At 35.0% G+C, this 20,277-nt stretch overlaps 1 protein-coding gene across 1 annotated transcript in view; it reads left to right on the forward strand.

Moving 5' to 3' along the window:
* Nucleotides 1–20,277, forward strand: part of LOC150105257 (116 kDa U5 small nuclear ribonucleoprotein component) — a 358,330-nt gene that overhangs the window by 79,949 nt on the left and 258,104 nt on the right. The window contains exons 6-7 of the mRNA XM_090394018.1: nt 10,860–10,925; nt 15,044–15,079. Of these exons, the coding sequence (XP_090250144.1) occupies nt 10,860–10,925; nt 15,044–15,079 (102 nt within the window). The remainder of the gene's footprint in view (nt 1–10,859; nt 10,926–15,043; nt 15,080–20,277) is intronic.

A 20,277-nucleotide genomic window follows, 5' to 3' on the forward strand; every position in this document is an offset into this window, starting at 1 on the left:
GTTCGGACTAATTTCTCTCTTATTCCATATGAATTTATTCAATCGACTTCCCACCATACCAGCTTTGCTGATTTTGTTGTCTATTTTACACATTTAATTTACCATCTTCACTCAAAATCGTGCCTAAGTAGCTGAAATGTTTTACTTGTTCTATAGGTTCTCAAATTCACAATGCAGTCGATATTTTCAATGCTTCTGCCTATTTTCATTGTCTTTGTCTTGTTATTGCTGACCTTCGTTACCAAATCTATTACGATGGTTATTCAATTTAGTCAGAGAATCTTGCAGACTTGTAGAGGATTTATTTAGAAGTATAACATTGTCCGCATAAAGCAAAAAGGTAAGATCAACATCTCCAATTTTGATATCAGATTTAATACCAATTTTCTTCATAATGTGATCCATATAGATAATGAATACCAGAGGGGATAATCTATATCCTTGTCTCACACCAGATTTAACATTAAACCATCTTCCTGTACTTCTTTAATTCTAACTGCCAACTTATAACTCAAATAAAGACTAAGTATTGCTTGATATAATGCCCCATTGACTCCATATAACTGTAGCGTATTGAATAGCTTCTCTCTTGGTGCCTTGTCATATGCTTTTTCCAAATCGACAAAACTTAAATACAGATCTTTGTTATATTCCCATGCTTTCTCGACTATCTGTCGTAAAGTGAAGATCTGATCCTGACAGCCTCTATTTGGCCTGAATCCAGCTTGTTCTTCACCAAGCTTTTCTTCCACAATTCTTCTCAACCGTTTCTCAAGTATACTTGCATAGATCTTGCCAGGAACACTCAGTAGGGAAATACCTCTGTAATTCTCACATGCAGTTTTATTTCCCTTTTTATATATGGGTACTTTGAGAGCTCTACTCCAATCATCAGGAATTTGTCCCTCTGTCCAGGCTTTCTGAACTATGCAGTGCAGCCACTGTAACACTTTTATACCACCATACTTCAGCATTTCTGGTTGAATATCATCTACTCCTGCTGCCTTTCCACATTTCAAGCCTTTGATGGCTTTTTCTACTTCAAGTATGGATATGTATTCCTGACTGTATGTCTGTTGGATGTTTTTTACCACTGTGCTATCACTGCTTGTTTCATTTAGTAATTTTTTGAAGTAATTACTCCATACTTCAAGGATATCTTTTTCACCTTTTTTTAATGTCACCTTTAACATCATTTAACTCCTTTTACAGCACTCTTTCCTCCATTTCTAAGCTTCTTCAACAACCTCCTGAATATTTTGCCACCTTCTTGATATTTATTTTCTATATTCTTGCCAAAGGCCTCCCATAACTTTTGTTTAGCTAGTTTTACACAGTGTTTAGCATTCTTGCATTTGTCTCTGTATTCTCTAAGAGCACAAGCTGACTTATTTACCAGGAACTTTTGATATGCTTTATTATTTTCCTTTGCTGCCTCTTTAACTTCCTGTATCCCCCATGGAGTTCTAATTTTTCAATCCTTGCAGTCAATTTCACCACATGCTTCTCTAGCTGAATCAATCAGGGCTTTCTTCAAGGCTTGCTACTGAATCTCCAAGGTTTGATTCCTGTTCTCAAACCGTTTCATTTTTTTCTTCAATAATCTTTGTGTATTTTCATCTGCAGATCACATCTGAGAACTGCTCAACGTTTATTCGCTTTAAAACTTTCTTACATGTTATTCTTTTCAATATGAAATTAATTTTATCCTGCTCAAGACTAAATAGTGAACACTTCCAATTTCAAATCCTCTGTACACTGGTGTCCTGCACCAGGGAGAAAACATCATTATCAACAATAACATAGTCAATGAGATTTTTCTTATTCCTTGCCTCTTCTCTCCATGTGAATTTGTGCACATTTTTATGTTTAAACATGGTGTTAGTAATAACCAGTCCATGTCCTCAGCAGAAATCCAACAGGTATTTGCCATTATTATTAGCTTTGCTCTTTTCTCCAAATTTTCCCAAAATATTTTTGTATGTCTGACAATCATTTCCTGCTCTGCTATTTAGATCTCCAACAATGACCAACTTTTCTTTTTTCATTGTGTCAGTTGCTTTGTCTAAAGCATCAAAACATTCCTCCACTTCTATCTTAGTAGAATCTTCTGTGGGACCCTAGGCACAAATAAGTCTCATTGTTCAATTCCCCATTCTGATATTTGCCCACATCACTCTATTTGAGACTGCCTGCCATTCAAGAAGATTAGCCTCGTACTTTGTGTTGAATACTATGGCTTCTCCTTCATTTCCTGAATATAACATTTTGTATTTATTGCTCAGAAAGATCTCACCAGTTCTGGTCTTTTTTGTTTCAGTCACCCCTATTATGTCGATCTGGTACTTATCTTATTCCTCAGCTAGCTCCATTTCTTTGCCATTCAGGCGTCTTATGTTGATAGTACTGATCTTTAACTCTGGTGATGTTGAGTTGGGGTGTGTTTTCAGATTTGTTCCAGTAGCTGACTTTACGCTGTTCACCTTGGTTCCCTGGCGAAAACAATGCGGACCTTGTTTAAGCAGGTGACACCTCAGCCGGCAAGAAATTTTGTCATGTTGTACCATCATTTCATATATTGATTTAAGCCAATAAGAATACAATTTGGTCGTCTAAATCCCAAACTGCCAGCCCTTTCTTGTTCGTTCAGTATCCAGGTGGATACCCAACAGGGTGCACCACGAGAAGGTGAGGTTTGGACATTAGGTCAGAAGTCTTGGTCGGTTCTCCGCATTGCTTTAAAGGCTATGTGGAGGTCTCCTCTCAGTTATACAGCTTTGACCCTTAAGCATAGCCTAAAACTGACTTTTTTACCTGAAAGGTAAAAAATTATTTTACACCAGATATTTTAGAAATATATTTTCATCAACATCCAGTTCCTGATATATGTATCCTTGGGGGCGGGAAGAGTGTACAGGATAATTATAATAGTGCTACATGAGAAAGTTACGCTTACTTATGATCAGCAATTTTCCTTCTAGCTAATCTCAGGTGGTATGGTCATTCAGAAAGAACACTTATTTTGCTGATCTTTCCTCTCCCATTCTATTTAAATGACCATACCACCTGAGATTAGCTCTACTAACACATTTCTGAATACTAACAATGACAAGTTCTTTCCTAATGTTTTCATTTTTTTAATGTGATACTGCCATTGATGCTATCTGTTCACTTCTCCAATCTTTCTCATAACACCTATATCTGTGGTCTCCATTCTTTGATCAAGTGTTTTATTTCTAACCCAGCTCACAAATCATCATCAAATTCCTGACATGTACTCTCAAGGAGTGTACAGGATATGATAGTACTAGATGAAAAATTTACATCATTACTAACTTCTTATCAACAATTTTCCTCCAAATCAATCTGTTATCTGTCAAGACTCCAACATTATCAGATCTTATATTTCTTTCTTCTAATGCACTTTTTATATCTTGGTCTTCCTCTGGATCTTTTTGTTGCCAACCTGGCAGAGAACACTCGTTTTGCAAATATTTCTTCTCAGACCATCATACCACCTGAGTATTAGCTCTGCTGACACATTTCTCAATGCTAACAATGTCAAGTTCTTTCCTAATATTCCCGTTTTTAAAATGATATTGCCATCAATACCATCTGTTCACACCCCTAATCTTTCTAAGGACTCACATATTTGTGGTCTCCAGTCTTTGTTTAAGTGTTTTATTTCTAACCCATCTCTCGGATCCGTGTTTGAACACTGTCTTGTATATGGCTAATTTAGTGTTTTGACCAATTTCTCTCTTATTCCATATAAATTTTTTCATTATATTATTGACTTCCTACCATACCAGCTTTGTTGATTCTGTTGTATATTTTCATATTTAATTTACCATCTTCTCTAAAAATTGTGCCTAAGTAGCTGAAATGTTTTACTTGTTCTATAGATTCTCCATTCACGATGCAGTTGATGTTTTCAATCTTTCTTCCTATTTTCAACCCTAACCTTAAATTCTTATCTTTGAAACATTCATCATTGGGGTTTGGATTATATTATTTCCCAGAAGAAAAGAACCTTTTACTTCTTGTCTTACCTTTGACAATACCCAAATCTCTATTCAGGAATTACCTCTTGGAATAACTAACCAGAAATTGCTCTTGGCACAGACATCACAAATATTGCTGCCTCTGCATCTAAAAAAAAAATTAGGTTTTCTCTTTTGCTTGGTATTTCTTGAACTCCAAACAGCTAAACAGTCTACACAAATTTGTCCAACCATTGAATACTGCTCTCATATCTGGGGTGATGCCCAAAGAGCCCTAAAAATACTTGATTCTATACAGAAAACGGTAATTAGATTGATTGATTGCCCCTTTTCTATATAGAATAATACACTAATACACTCTACTCACTCACACACAGGTGTGCAATTTCTTCAACTTGCATCTTCTATAAATATAACTGTCACACAATATAAAAATGCAATATAAAGTCCTTCATAATTAACCTACTTAATTTCAACCACATTAATTTTTAAATTATCTCAAAATATTCTACTTGGTGATTTTAAGCTACTTTTAATAATCTACAATTTCTTTTTCTTTCTTTCTTTTTTTCATTATTTTTTTAAAAGTGACAAGATATGCACCATGAAATAGCAATATTTCACAACCTGTTTTCATGTCATCGTTATATTCTCGATATTTGTCCTAAAGGTGTGCACAAGATAATGCAATAGCATTATATAATGATAATTTTTGTGATAGGAGAAGAATGCAAGTGACATTGTCAATATTCAAGAATGTGTGAGGAGGCTTAAACAGAATAGAACTACAGTAACAAACCAGGGTGAAATATCTTCCTCTGCATCTTTTCTGCCACCCTTTCATCGAAAGGGTGGCAGAAAAGATGCAGAGGAAGATATAGGTGGACTGATGCAATTAGAAGCGCATTAAGAGATTGAAATCTATAAACCACAACATCATACAAGTCGCTTTTGCTGCAGAACAATCTACAACCATCAGTTCACAGTCTCGTGTCTTCTGGCACTGCAAGGGTGCCAACTGGGAGGATCTCTGTGACTTCTATTCCTCTTTCCCATGGTCAATTACTGCCTCAATTCTTCTGATGCAAACACGTGCTCAGACCAAATAACAGAAATCATCCTCACAGGAACGAAGGCTTTCATCCCCCTATCTCACTCCAAACTCTCAGCCACCATCCAAGCCTTGGTTCTCAAAAAAGTATTGTAATGCTGTAAAAGAAAAAACCTCTGCTTACCACAATTGGCTCAAGATCAAAACTCCAGCTGCCCTCTGCCTGTACTGCAGCCTGCAACAGTTGTAAAAGAATCATCACCAAGTCCAAGTCAGACTTTGAAAGGATCAAATGCTGCAAACTTGTCTCCTGCTCAAATGGCAGTCACTCCTTCTGGTCCCTTACCAAGGCCATTGGGTGCAGCTTCTGCCCACCCAGGTTTCCACCACTCTCACGTTCAGATGGTACTGTAGTCACCTCACCAAAAGACAAGGCCAACTACTTGCATCACGCTTCTCTTCCAATTCCTGCATTGATGACCTGGGAAAAGTTCCCTCCACTCCACAAGGAACACTCCCTTCATGTCTACCATAGTTTTCCGAGAAAAAGAAATCCAATGAATCCTTAACAACCTGAACACAAAAGCTATCGTGTTAAATATTTGTCTCCCAGAAGTAACGCCTAGCCTGTATCACCTCTTCAATCTATTCATCTGGTATCTACCCAACAACATGGAAACAGATCCACATCCAGCCTGTCCCAAAGAAAGGTGATAAAAGTCAACCAACAAACTACCGTCCATTTGCTCTCACTTTTGTTTTCTCAAAAATTATAGAGAATGTCATCAACAACCAACTCTTGAACCATCTAGAGACATACCAACTAATTAGTGACCAGCACTACAGTCTTCCACTTGCGATCTACAACTGATCTTGCTTTCATCACCCATTTATGGATATATCGCCATTTGATTATCACTTTTTTTATTACTGGACATTGGAAACAGATTTTGAAATGATTTTCCTCTACTAAAAATTGGAAGTTTTATACGAGCAGTATATTTATATTCTTGTATCACAGTGAGAATCCTATGAATGCTTGAACTTTTTTGATCACCTGATATAACGTACATTTAAATTCTAGTTATTTGGAACACACTGGGACTAGAACATTTTGGCTGAATTATGCAGAGTTTCATGTTAATGCACTGGTGTCCAAAAACCAAGGACGAACTACATTTTATACTTATATACAAAAAAATTTTCATGATACAGCCAAATACAGACATAAATTTATTGCCAGCATACTAATAAATTATATTACACACAAAACGTGTTAAAAATTTTGTACAAATGTTTTTGGCAAAAGAAAACCATCCAGATGTAGTTAAGGAGCTAATGTACAGTGCTTATAGAAAACTATCCCAAATGACATTTCATTATGTGGACCCCCCCACATTGCTTTCCTGCATGAAGTATTATTATAGCGGCTCAATAAATTTTCTGGCTTCCTTTGTAGTCACTTGATCAAATTCAGATATGTCATCTTCATCACTTTTTTCACCTTCTAGTTCATGTCTTCATGTTTTGAAAGAATGCTTTCAACTATTTCATCCTCACAATCTTCATTTTCATTATAGCATCCAACATTATTATCGATATCTTCAAATTCTTCATAGTTAGTTACTTTTTTCATCATCATCATCACATTTCTGATATGTACTTTCAAGGTATGTGCAGAATAATTATGATAGTACTACATGAAAAAGTTACACCTTTACTAACTTCCAATCAAAATTTTAAAAAGTGTCTTTTAAGGCACTTTTTTACTGTAAAAATCCATCTGCATCTTGGTTTTCCTCTGTGTCTTTTTCTTGCCAACCTGGCAAAGAATTGTTTAGCTAATCTTTTCTCTCTTGTTTAAGTGATCATACCACTGAGATTAGTTGTACTAATACATTTCTGAATGCTAACAATGGCAAGCTCTTTCTTAATATCCTCATTTTTAATGTGATACTGCCATTGATGTCATCTGTTCATTCCACTAATCTTTCTCAGACCTCTCATATCAGAGGTTTCCAGTCTTTGATTAAGTCTTTTATTTCTAACCCAGCTCTCAGATCCATGAGTTAAAATTGGTTTGAACATTGTCTTGTATGCAGCTAATTTAGTGTTTTGACTAATTTCTTTCTTATTCTATATAAATTTATTCAGCCGACTTCCTACCATACCAGCTTTACTAATTCTGTTGTCTATTTCCATATTTAATTTACCATCTTCACTAAAAATTGTCTAAATAGCTGAAATGTTTTACATGTTCTGTAGGTTTAACAATATAAAATAAAGGATACAGTTCATGTTTTCAGTGTTTCTGCCTATTTTCATTGTCTTTGTCTTTTTTATTGCTGATTTTCATAAATTTATTACAACAGTTATTCTATTTACTCAGTGATTCTTGCTAACATGTGCAGGATGTATTCATATGTATAAATTCATTTGCATAAATTAAAAAGCTAAGATTAACATCACCAATTTTGATATCAGATTTAATACCACTTTCCTTGATAATGATATCCATATGGATAATAAATAACAGTTGAGATAATGTGCACCTTTGTCAGACACCTGATTTTACATCAAACCATCTTCCTATTGCTATTTCAATTCTAACTACTGACTTGCTGCTTAAATGGAGACTATGTATTGCTTGATAGAATGGCCCATTTACACCAATAACTGTAGCGTTTTGAAGACCTTTCCTATTTGCACCTTTCATATATATGCCTTTTCCAGATCTATAAAGCTTAAATATAGATTCTTGTTATGTTCCCAAGATTTCTCCACTATTTGTCTTAAAGTGAAAATCTGATCCTCACATCTTCTATTTGGCCTGAATCCAGCTTGCTCTACACGAAGCTTCTCTTTCACAATCCTTCTCAACAGTTTCTCAAGTATACTTGCATAAATCTTACCAGGAATACTAGGGAAATACCTCTGTAATTCTCACATTCAGATTTATTTCCCTTTTTATAGATGGGTGCTATGAGAACTCTGCTCCAATCATCTGGAATTTGACCCTCTGACCAGGCCTTCTGAATTATGCAATGCACCCACTGGTAAAACCTTTATACCTTCATTTAAGCATTTCTGGGGAAAATAATTCTGTAATTCTCACATTCCATTTTGTTTTCCTTTTTATAGATGTTTACTGTGAGAGTTCTGCTCCAATTGTCTGGAATTTGACCTTCTGGCCAAACCTTCTGAATTATGCAACACAGCCACTTTAAACCTTTTATGCCTCTATATGTGAGCATTTCTGTTTGAATATCATCTACTCCAGCTGCCTTTCCACATACAAAGTTTTTAATGGCTTTTTTTACCTCAAGTATAGATGTGTATTTCTGATGGTATTCCCATCAAGTGTTTTCTATCACCATGCTGACACTACTTGTTTCATTTGCCGATCTTTAAAAGTGATTACTCTAGACATCTAGAATATCTTTATATTCAATTTTCAAGTCACCTTTATCATCTCTGATTCCTTTTACAGTACTCTTTTCTCCATTTCTAAGCTCTTTCAATAGTCTCCAGAATATTTTGCTACTTTTCTGGTTTTATTTTCTGTTTTTACCAATCTTCCTATGACTTTTGTTTAGTTACTTTTACACAGTGCTTTGCTTTCTTACATTTTTCTCTGTATTCCCTAAGAGCACAAGCTGACTCACCAGGAACCTTTGATATGCTTTCTTCTTTTCCTTGATGCCTCTTCAACTTCCCAAGTCCACCATGAATTTCTGATTTTTCTATCCTTGCAGATTATTTTACCACATGCTTCTTTGGCTGAGTTTCCTTTAGGATTTGCCACTTTATCTCTAGGTTTAGTTCTTGTTTTCAAACTCTTTCAATTTTTCTTGAATATTGTTTGCATATTTGAGTTTATAGTTCATGACTAATAGCTGTTCACCTTTGGTTTCAAATACTTTGTTTAGAGTAGACACCTAACAGGATACACCATGAGAAGGTGAGGATTGGACATTAGGTCAGAAGTCGCAGTTGCATTTCTGAGAGAAACATACACTTTGCATGATAAAACAAGCCTGTTTCATTACCATCATACTTTTTCACCTACAACATCAGCACTATCTTTTTTGTCGTGTTTTTTTTTTAAATTTAATATCATATCTACATTTCCATCCAAACAATCGACCATCTATTGCTTTAAAATCATCATGACTCAGCTTCTTAACTATCTCTTCTGACTTCTTTTATATATCTTTGGACCACTCATGCACACTCCTCATCTAGTTATAGTGGAAAACCACTGATTTAGGGCATCCTCAACTTCAGGATCCTTACCTTTGCACTCCCATTTTTGGGATGTTCCCTGTTTCGCATAGCGTATTCAATTTTCACACAGTTTATCCTACTGTTGTATCAATCATGCAGTTGTAGATTTCCGCACTCCAGCTGCCAGATGATGATTACTGATATTGGGCAAATGGTATTTAATTTGTTCTAGTAAAGCCATTTTTTTGGCTATTGATAAATCTGTATGTGACATCTTGGTAAAAATTAAAAACAGAATTATCCCAAAACAGAGCTCTCTAGTTAGAAACTCTTCCTTCTTAAATGGTAATATGTTATATAACCTGAGTTGGTGAGAGGAGTGATGAGTCATTCATCACTTAAAACATCTGGGGACGGATGAGTCATTTATAAGCTGTAGTTTGACACAGTATGACTTCTGATCTCCTTGTGTCAATAATTCTTAAACTACTGACCACTTACAAGTGATTACCTTAGTGGGATAATCTTGAGTGCAACAGTCTCCTTTCTCAAATAAACTGCTTGCTGTTCCAAATAAGCAAAGAAAACTAGCAATTTTCTTGATTTGGTTTTATTCTTTTTCCAAGATTTGTTCTAAATAAATGGCTGCCCAAATTAACTGATGATCCAATTAACCAGATTCTACTGTACTGTTTGTGGACTTTATTTTGTCAGGTTAATAAAATGTTGTTTTTGATATATATTAGCTCTGCTGAACTGTTGCTGCTAATGGTCAACAGATAAAGCTGATTAATAGGTTGATTAGTTGGTTGGATTTGTGCGAGTTATTGTATTACACCAAGATTGAACAGTATCTTTTGACATATGCCGGGTAATGCAGTTCCGTATTGGACAGTTTTGTAATTTTATAATTGAAAGCTTAAAATATTTCATTATATAATGTTGATATAAGCCTGGTTAATACAGTTTCTGGATACTGTATAAGCCTGGTTAATACACTTTTTGGATACTGTATGAAATACTGTATTACATGGGATTGCTTTCTCCAAAACATCCTTAGATTTATTGTGAGTAAACAGTTTCATGTTGCTTTTATTATCTGATGGACAGTTTTATAAATGTATAATAAGAAAAGGTTACAATATTTCATTTTCATATAAAAAAAAAATTATAAATGTATATCATAATTCTTGAACTTCCTTTGGAACATGTTTGTTAACTGCCAGGAGTTTTCAGACCATAGTTTAAGAAATGCTGAGATTGCATTTTATGACAGATTTTAGAAGGTTATAGTGGCATGATGAAAAAATTCGACAATGAAAATTACTTTTTATTGAATATTTTAAATAATTAAATTAATTTAAAACTAATTTTATGAAGTTGTTGATTTCCTGGAGATCTGTGTAGGAGAGTTTCTATATTAATATAAATATTTTCCAGCAGTAAATGAAAAGGTTTTTTGAAGCAATCGTTTTCACAAATTTCATTATTCAAAACTGATAAGTAGAAATTTGAAAGCATGAAATGATTTTATATGAATTTTGTATTTCAGTAATAAAAATCTCTTTCTTTTACAGACATCCTTTGTAGATTGTATAGTTGAGCAAACACATCCTGATATGAGACCACGAGAAGGAAAAAATGTAAGCATCATATAAAGTTTGGTCTGTATATTTAGCTGTTTGAAATCATTTTTTTTCAGTAGATGTCTTTAGCAAACCTACAGCAATACTCCCATTAAGTTTCTCTAGTTATCCATTGCAGTGATTATAAAAACACTACATAAAGATGTAGTCACTTTATCATATATCATAAACATCACAGATAAAATTACTAGTGTATTAAAAAAAGTATGACTTCAAAGTTGGGGTGCTTAAGGGTCAAAGCTATATAACTGAGAGAAGATCTCCAAATAGCCTTTAAAGGAATGCAGAGAACTGACCAGGACTTCTGACTTAATGTCCAATTCTCACCTTCTTGTGGTGCACCCTGTTAGGTATCTATCTGGATACTGAACAAACAAGGATGGACTGGCAATTTGGGATTTAGCCAACCAACTTGTGTTTTTATTGGCTTTAACCAAAATAACAAATGATGGTACAACATGACAGAATTTCATACCAGCTGGGGCGTCGCCTGATTAAACAAGGCCCCTATTGTTTTTACCAGGGAACCAGGGCAAACAGTGAAACATCAGTTACTGGAACAAATCCTAAAACCCACCCCAACTCAACATCACCAGAGTTCAAGATCAGCACCAACATAAGAGGCCTGAATGGCAAAGAAATGGAGCTAGCTGAGGAATTGGATAAGTACCAGATCAACATAGTAGGGGTGACTGAAACAAAAAAGGCAAAAACTAGTGAGATCTTTCTGAACAATAAATACAAAATGTTATATTCAGTTAATGACAATGAAGGAAGGAGAAAGGGATCTAAATAGCAGAGTAGGAAATGATTGTCAGACATGCAAAAATATTTTGAGAAAATTTGGAGAAAAGAGCAACGCTAGTAATAATGGCAAATACCTGTTGCATTTCTACTCAGGACACGGACTGGTTATTACTAACACAATGTTCCAACATAAAAATGTGCACAAATTCATATGGAGAGAAGAGGCAAGGCATAAGAGAAGTCTCATTGACTATATTATTGTCCGATAGTGATGTTTTCCCCCCGGTGCAGGACACCAGAGCGTACAGAGGATTTGAAATTTGAAGTGATCACTATTTAGTCTTGATGAGGATAAAATTGAATTTCATATTGAAAAGAATAACATGTAAGAAAGTTTTAAAGCAAATAAAAGTTGAGCAGCTCTCAGATGTGAACTGTAGATTAAAACACACAAACATACTTGAAGGGAAAATGAAAGATTTATTTAAGTTAAGGGATATTGCATCCCATATTGTTTCTTAGCCGAATAAGAAACTCAAAGAATTTCATGCCGAATATAGAAACTATATAAAGTTCGGCAATTCCAAGCGTAAGCAAATACCTGGATAGTGCAACACCTGACCCATTTTACGCTTGGAATCGCCGAACTTTATGTAGTTTCTATATTCGGCATGAAACTCTTTGAGTTTCTTATTCGGCAAAGAAACAATATGAGATGCAAATATCCCTTAACTTAAATAAGTTCATGTCGCCGAATTGAAGCCTTTGGCTCTTCATATAATTAGTAATTGGAAAATGAAAGAGTTTGAGAACAGATTCAGTGGCAAGCCCTGAAGAAACCCTGATTGATTCAGCCAGAGAGGCATGTGGTTAGGTTGTCTGCATGGATAGAAAAATCAGAACTCCATGCTAGACACAGGAAGTTAAAGAGGCAGTGAGGGAAAAGAAGAAAGCATATCAAATGTTCATGGCAAATAAGTCAACTTGTGCTTTTAGAGAATACAGAGAGAAATGCAAGAAAGCTAAACTCTGTGTAAAATTAGCTGAAGAAAAGTCATGGGAGGACTTTGGTAAGAATATGGAAAATAAAAATCAAGTTGGAAGTTGCTGAAGAAGCTCAGAAATGTGCTGTAAAAGGAATTTGAGATGATAAAGGTGACACAAAAACAGGAGTAAAAGATTTACGTGAATTATTATATAGTAATTACTTCGAAAAATTTCTAAATGAAACAAGCAGTGATGACAGGACAGTGGTAAAACACATTGATCCAGCATGCAGTCAGGAATATATCTCCATACTTGAAGTAGAAAAAGCCTGAAATGCGGAAATTCAGCAGGAGTAGATGATATTCGACTATAAATGCTCAAGTATGGAGGTATAAAAGTCTTACAGTACCCATGTATTAAAAGGGAAATAAAACTGAATGTGAGAATTACAGATGTATTTCCCTATTGAGTGTCCCTGGCAAGATCTATGCAAGTATACTTGAGAAACGGTTTAAAAGGATTGTGGAAGAGAAGCTTGGTGAAGAACTAGCTGGATTCAGGCCAAATAGAGGCTGTCAGGATCAGATCTTCACTTTACGACAAATAGTTGAGAAAGCATGGGAATATAACAAAGATCTGTATTTAAGTTTTGTCGATCTGGAAAAGGCATATGACAAGGTGCCAAGAGAGAAGCTATTCAATACGCTACAGTTATATGGTATCAATGGGGCATTATATCAAGCAATACTTAATCTTTATTTGAGTTGTAAGTCAGCAGTTAGAATTGAAAGAAGTACAGGAAGATGGTTTAATGTTAAATCTGGTGTGAGACAAGGATGTACATTATCCTCTCTGTTATTCATTATCTATATGGATCACATTATGAAGGAAACTGGTATTAAACCTGATATCAAAATTGGAGATGTTAATGTCAGCTCTTTGCTTAATGTGGATTATGTTATACATCTAATTAAATCCACTACAAATCTGCAAGATTCCCTGACTAAATTGAATACCTGTTGTACCGTATCTAGACCACCAACAAAGGCTCTTAAAATGTCTTCCCTCGCAGTTTATTAAGCCATGGCACTACTCTATCTCACTTCAGAGTTTTTCGTAATCAACGGCTTTGTAGTTACATATTTTTCATCTTCAACCCATCTGTCCCTTAGGACAGATAGACAGTTCCCTGATTAAGGTCACAGCAAATTAATACAGCTGGCATACCACTACTCTGCTGCATCCCCTAAGAGCAAGTATTTATGCCTGTAGATCTGTGTATTCATAGAGCCAGTTTGCTTGTTTTGAGGGATGCAAAATCCAGGTTTCTAGAAGGAAAAAAAACCCTCCACCTCTTGTGTGAGACTGGCTAACTTACCTTTGATTGAAAACACCTAATAAAGGTTCCACACATCATAGACAGGATTCGAACTCAATTCTTCTTTCCATCCAAAGCGCTCATCTGAACTACAGAGGCTCCTCAATCATTTCTTATCACTTCATAATTAGAAATTCCACATGCCCTTATGTTGATATTTATTCTGAAGAACCAAATAGGTAAGAAATTTTCAAATTCACTATAACAAATCTTGATTGATAACAAATTGCATCTTTTGGTCTTCTAGGTTTCCCACAGTGAACTGTGGAAAATTGATTGAAAATTTACATGTGCATGTTCAAAATCTTGATTGCTGCATCATGCATAATACGTTTCCTCTCTTCTTTCTTATTTAGATTCCTTTTCATAATCTGAAAGAATGCAAATGATAAACATAGCAAAAGATTTCACCAAGATATTCATACATTGTAAACAAAAACTTATATTTTAGCAATACATCATTATGTATCCTGTTAGCACATTACTGCATTGATTTGTGTATTACCAAAATCATAGTGAAATGGAATCTATGGTTCTTTCAGTTTTCAGTGTTTAATTCATGTGAAATTCTATTCTTTCATTTTGTGTGTGTGAAGGGAGAATAGGAAATCCTTAATGTTTGTTACTCACTAATTAACTTAATTCAACTTCCTGATAATCATATATCTTGAGTATAGTTTTATGTGATTTCAATACATAAAACTATAAGATTGTTGCATTTTTCTTAAAGTAAAAATTTAGTCATACCAGCCATTACCATGCCTGAAGTCAGCTTATTCTTTGAAAGTGTTTTTTCTTCACTGATTTTTCTAAATCTTTAAAGTGATCAAGGGAGAATTTCAAATGTGTCAAAATTTGCTCATAATTAAATCTCTGTAGATAATGGGATTATATGACACAAAATGATGAACTTATAATTTTGTCTTGAGATCAGTTCATAATTAATGCATATGTATTTTTTAATTTGAATTTTAATTAAATTAGATACATTTTTGTTTTTTAGCTTAGGTATACAGACACATTATACACAGAACAAGAGGTAAGATTTTTGTTTTTTCTTCCTTTCTTGTGTATTAAAAGAAAATTGGAATGTATGTTGCTTTTCTGCCTTATAGTCTGTTTACTGTATTTTTAGAAATTGCCTTGAAATTGTATTTAAAATCATTTCCAGTTAAACTTATATGATTTAAAATGGGGGGGGGGGGGAACTTGGTAAAACAGTACTTCCTGTTGGAAAGAGGATATCTCTGCTCTCCCTCAGGAAGGTAAATCAATTAATATAACTAGTGGCCTAGAGGGAATTGAATTTGACTAAGTCTTGGATATTTTTCTGGGAGAGGAAGTGAAAACTGGCCATCCACAATTCTCAAAAAAAGAAAACAATGCCAGACTGCAAAACAAAACCTCTCAACATAGGAAGCCAGATGATGCCACCAAAAAGAGATAATGAAAACATTTTTAGAATGGAATTGTTGATTCCAACAAAACATCAAGACTCTCTTGTGGAAGTATAAACCAGAATACCTCTGCCTGTAGAAAAACATACCTGAAGCCCACTGATGATCTGGTATTATGAAATGTAACTATGATTTAGCAAACAGTTATGAAAGTGTTCTGACTGAGAGTTAGATGGTAGCTGCCTCTGCGTTGATATTAAGTGGGACTTGCTGGAATGGGGCATAGTTGTCCCCAAGAATGACAAATCCTTGGTGGGTAGGACCATCTCCTGTCCTTACAAATCATAGTTATATTTCATAATGCCAGGACAGGACGCTGAGGAGTTGCCATCCTAGTGGGCAACCACACCCCATTCCAGCAAGTCCCACTTAATATCAACGTAGAGGCAGCTGGAATCTAACTGTCAGTCATAACTCTTATAACTGTTTGCTGCATCTTTCTTCCTCCTGCAGCAGATATCTCTCAGGATGATTTCAAGGTCTATTTTTTTTTATATATTTCTTCATTTTGCAATTTGGCGGAAGTGCTGAATACTCGATTGAAGCTTAATTAATTACATTTTAAAAATTGCAAATTAAATTTTATAAACAAGTTTTGAACATAAAAAAAAACATTACATTTTTATATAAATTTTAAAATAGCTTATTTATTTATTTATTTTTAAAAAGCTTATAAAATTTAATTTAGTATGCTTTGGCAAAATTTCAAACCGAAATCTGAAAACACACTCCAACTCAACATCACCAGAGTTAAAGATTGGTACTATCAACATAAGAAGCCTGAATGGCAAAGAAATGGAGCTAGCTGAGGAATTAGATAAGTACCAGATCGACATAATAGGGGTCACTGAAACAAAAAAGACAAACACTGAGCAATAAATACAAAATGTTATATTCAGGCAATGACAATCAAGAAAAACAAGGAGTAACCATAGTATTCAACACTAAATACGAGGCTAATCTTCTTGAATGGCAGGCCGTCTCAAGTAGAGTGATGTTGGCAAATATCAGAATGGGGAACTAAACAATGAGACTTATTTGTGCCTATGGTCCCACAGAAGGTTCTACTAAGGTAGAAGTGGAGGAATTTTTTTGATGCTTTAGGCAAAACAACTGACACAATGAAAAAAGAAAAGTTGGTCCTTGTTGGGATCTAAATAGCAAAGCAGGAAATGATTGTCAGACATACAAAAATGTTTGGGGAAAATTTGGAGAAAAGAGCAAAACAAATAATAATGGCAAATACCTGTTGGATTTCTGCTCAGGACATGGACTGGTTATTGCTAACACCCTGTTCCAACATAAAAATGTGCGCAAATTCACATGGAGAGAAGAGGCAAGGAATAAGAAAAGTCTCATTGACTATGTTATTGTTGATAGTGATGTTTTCTCCCTGGTGCAGGACCCCAGAATGTACAAAGGATTTGAAATTGAGCGATCACTATTTAGTCTTGAGCAGGATAAAATTAATTTCATATTGAAAAGAATAACATGTAAGAAAGTTTTAAAGCGAATAAAACTTGATCAGCTCTCTAATGTGAACTGTAGACTAAAATACACAAAGATTAACGAAGAAAAAATGAAAGAGTTTGAGAACAGGAACCAAACCGTGGAGATTCAGTGGCAAGTCTTGAAGAAAACCCTGATTGATTCAGCCAGAGAGGCATGTGGTGAGTTGTCTGAAAGGATAGAAAAATCAGAACACACACAGGAAGTTAAAGAGGCAGCGAAGGAAAAGAAGAAAGCATATCAAAAGTTTCTGGCAAATAAGTCAGCTTGTGCTCTTAGAGAATACAGAGACAAATGTAAGAAAGCTAAACTCTGTGTAAAACTGGCTGAAGAAAAGTCATGGGAGGACTTTGGTAAGAATATAGAAAATAAATATCAAGAAGGTGGCAAGATATTCTGGAGGTTGTTGAAGAAGCTTAGAAATGGAGGAAAGAGTGCTGTAAAAGGAGTTAAATGATGTTAAAGGTGACATTAAAAAAAGGTGAAAAAGATATCCTTGAAGTATGGAGTAATTACTTCAAAAAATTACTAAATGAAACAAGCAGTGATAGCACAGTGGTAAAAAACATCCAACAGACATACAGTCAGGAATACATATCCATACTTGAAGTAGAAAAATCCATCAAAGGCTTGAAATGGGGAAAGGCAGCAGGAGTAGATGATATTCAACCAGAAATGCTGAAGTATGGTGGTATAAAAGTGTTACAGTGGCTGCACTGCATCGTTCAGAAAGCCTGGACAGAGGGACAAATTCCTGATGATTGGAGTAGAGCTCTAATAGTACCCATATATAAAAAGGGAAATAAAACTGAATGTGAGAATTATGGAGGTATTTCCCTACTGAGTGTTCCTGGCAATATCTATGCAAGTATACTTGAGAAACGGTTGAGAAGAATTGTGGAAGAAAAGCTTGGTGAAGAACAAGCTGGATTCAGGCCAAATAGAGGCTGTCAAGATCAGATCTTCACTTTGCGTCAAATAGTTGAGAAAACATGGGAATATAACAAAGATCTGTATTTAAGTTTTGTCGATCTGGTGTGACAAAAGTCATGTGACAAGAGAGAAGCTATTCAATACGTTACAGTTATATGGTGTCAATGGTACATTATATCAAGCAATACTTAGTCTTTATTTGAGTTGTAAGTCAGCAGTTAGAATTGAAGGAAGTACAGGAAGATGGTTTAATGTTAAATCTGGTGTGAGACAAGGATGTACATTATCCCCTCTGTTATTCATTATCTATATGGATCACATTATGAAGGAAAGTGGTATTAAACATGATATCAGAATTGGAGATGTTAATTTCCATTTCTGATATCATGTTGAAATCTGATAACATTATGAAAGTACAAAGGAAGGCAGAGCATAAGGAGACAACATTGTATGGCCATTCCATTATCAGAAGTATGGATCATTTTTTTTTTTTTTTCAGCTGTGAAGATTAAAGATGTCAGTACTGCTGTTATAATGCAAAGTGGGAAGATGAAAGGGATAATACTTTTAGCTGGAATGAATGAATGAATTATTTACAAGGTGAAACAAGTGGAATGTAAGAAGAGTATGAAAGAGTTACCAGAAGAAGAGAAAGGAAAGGTGATAGAAAAGAAAGGTACATCTCTTAATAGTGCAGTTTTTTAAATGTAACGCTTTAATTTGATGGACAAAGAGTCTTGTACATTATGACTAATGGATTGTACTTGAGTGGATTTGGAGTTTGATGTCTGAGAAAGTTTTGTTCAGTGAGATAATTAACTTGCCATATCAAAGAAACTAAGGCTGTTAGTGTGTGTGTGTAGGTTTACTACTTGAGTAAGGCAAATGTGAGAATGAGTAAGATTAGAGTGCTGATTGCAGTTTCTCAAGTCTGAAATCTGAATGGACAGACATTAAAAGATGTGAGAAGACCTGCAGTTGCAAAGGGATATCATATTTCATATACTAATGCAGCAAGAAGCATGCAGAACAAGCTTGGTTGAAGAATTTTTTATCATTGGTTATATTGGCTTGACCAAAAATTATAAGTATTAGTTGTTACTGCGATGAAGTGTGAGAAATATTTTATTTGCAGGGAAAATAAATGGAATGTAAGGAGGGTATACCTGATTATATCAACTCTCTAGAGTAGAAGTTTAGCAGAAAGGCAGAATTGATGGTGGTGGCACATTCAAGCTATTTGATGTGTAATTAAAGTTAACAGGACAAAGATCTAGTTGGTTGTACTGTAGGCAAAGGATATGCAGATGGAAATGTTGATGATATACATTGCAAGTTTGTTCAGAGTACAGGGTGAGTAAAGTCAGATTGCTGGATTTTGGTAAGTATTAGAGGATTTGTTTATAAGTTAAAAGTTGGGCTCTCACTGTGGAACTGATGTATAGACTTGATCTGGAAGGTGGCTAAGCATGTGGCTAAGGTGGCTAAGGGGAAGGTGGCTAAGCATGTGGATTTTCAGTTAAGAAGATTGTGTGTGTGTGTGTGTGTGTGTGTGTGTGTGTGTGTGTGTGTGTGTGTGTGTGTGTGTGTGTGTGTGTGTGTGTGTGTGGAAATACACAGCTGATTAAAGTAACAAAATTAGAAAGCAGCTTGGAGTAATGTCACACTATAAAACACTGGAAAGGAAAGATGGTAGTAGTGCATAGAAAATGGAGTGGTGTTCACAATTTGCATGAACAGCTGAAGGTTATACTTTTTGTATTCTCTCCATGAAATTTTATTTTTCCAGCTCCTGTATATATATGGTCAGGAAGATATTGATTGGAGTAAATGGATGAGTAACATGATTATGCAGGAGCTGGAAAAAGAAAATTTCATGGAGAGAATATAAAAAGAAATGTTATCAGCAAGCTTATGTGCAGTTCATAGCATAGGCAAAAAATATGACCAGTATGGTGACCAAGGCAAAATCACATTATCAGAGGGAATTAGTTAAGGGATAAAGGAAATCTGAAAGAGTATTATTACCATTAGTGAGTCAAATAAAGAATGATTATGGAAGAATAATGGTAATGGAGTTGCAGAAACAGAAGAAATGTTCGAATTACTAATCATCCAGGGGGAGATAATGCTGTGAGTGATGTGATAGAATTGAGATAGATTATGAACTGTGCAGAATATAAAATACAGTCATATATTAATGATGCTGGAAGGGATATTGATCCATATCTTATACAAAACGGATGGCAGATTGAAACCAGGCTATTTAATTTGTCTCAGCACTGGAAACATCTCAAGCAAGTAGAAAGAGAGGACAAGTTAGTTCCATTACATAAAG

Source organism: Typopeltis vanoorti, chromosome 6, assembly GCF_054136105.1.
Source record: "Typopeltis vanoorti isolate ZY-2024b chromosome 6, IOZ_Tvanoo_1.0, whole genome shotgun sequence".
NCBI classification, from domain to species: domain Eukaryota; kingdom Metazoa; phylum Arthropoda; class Arachnida; order Uropygi; family Thelyphonidae; genus Typopeltis; species Typopeltis vanoorti.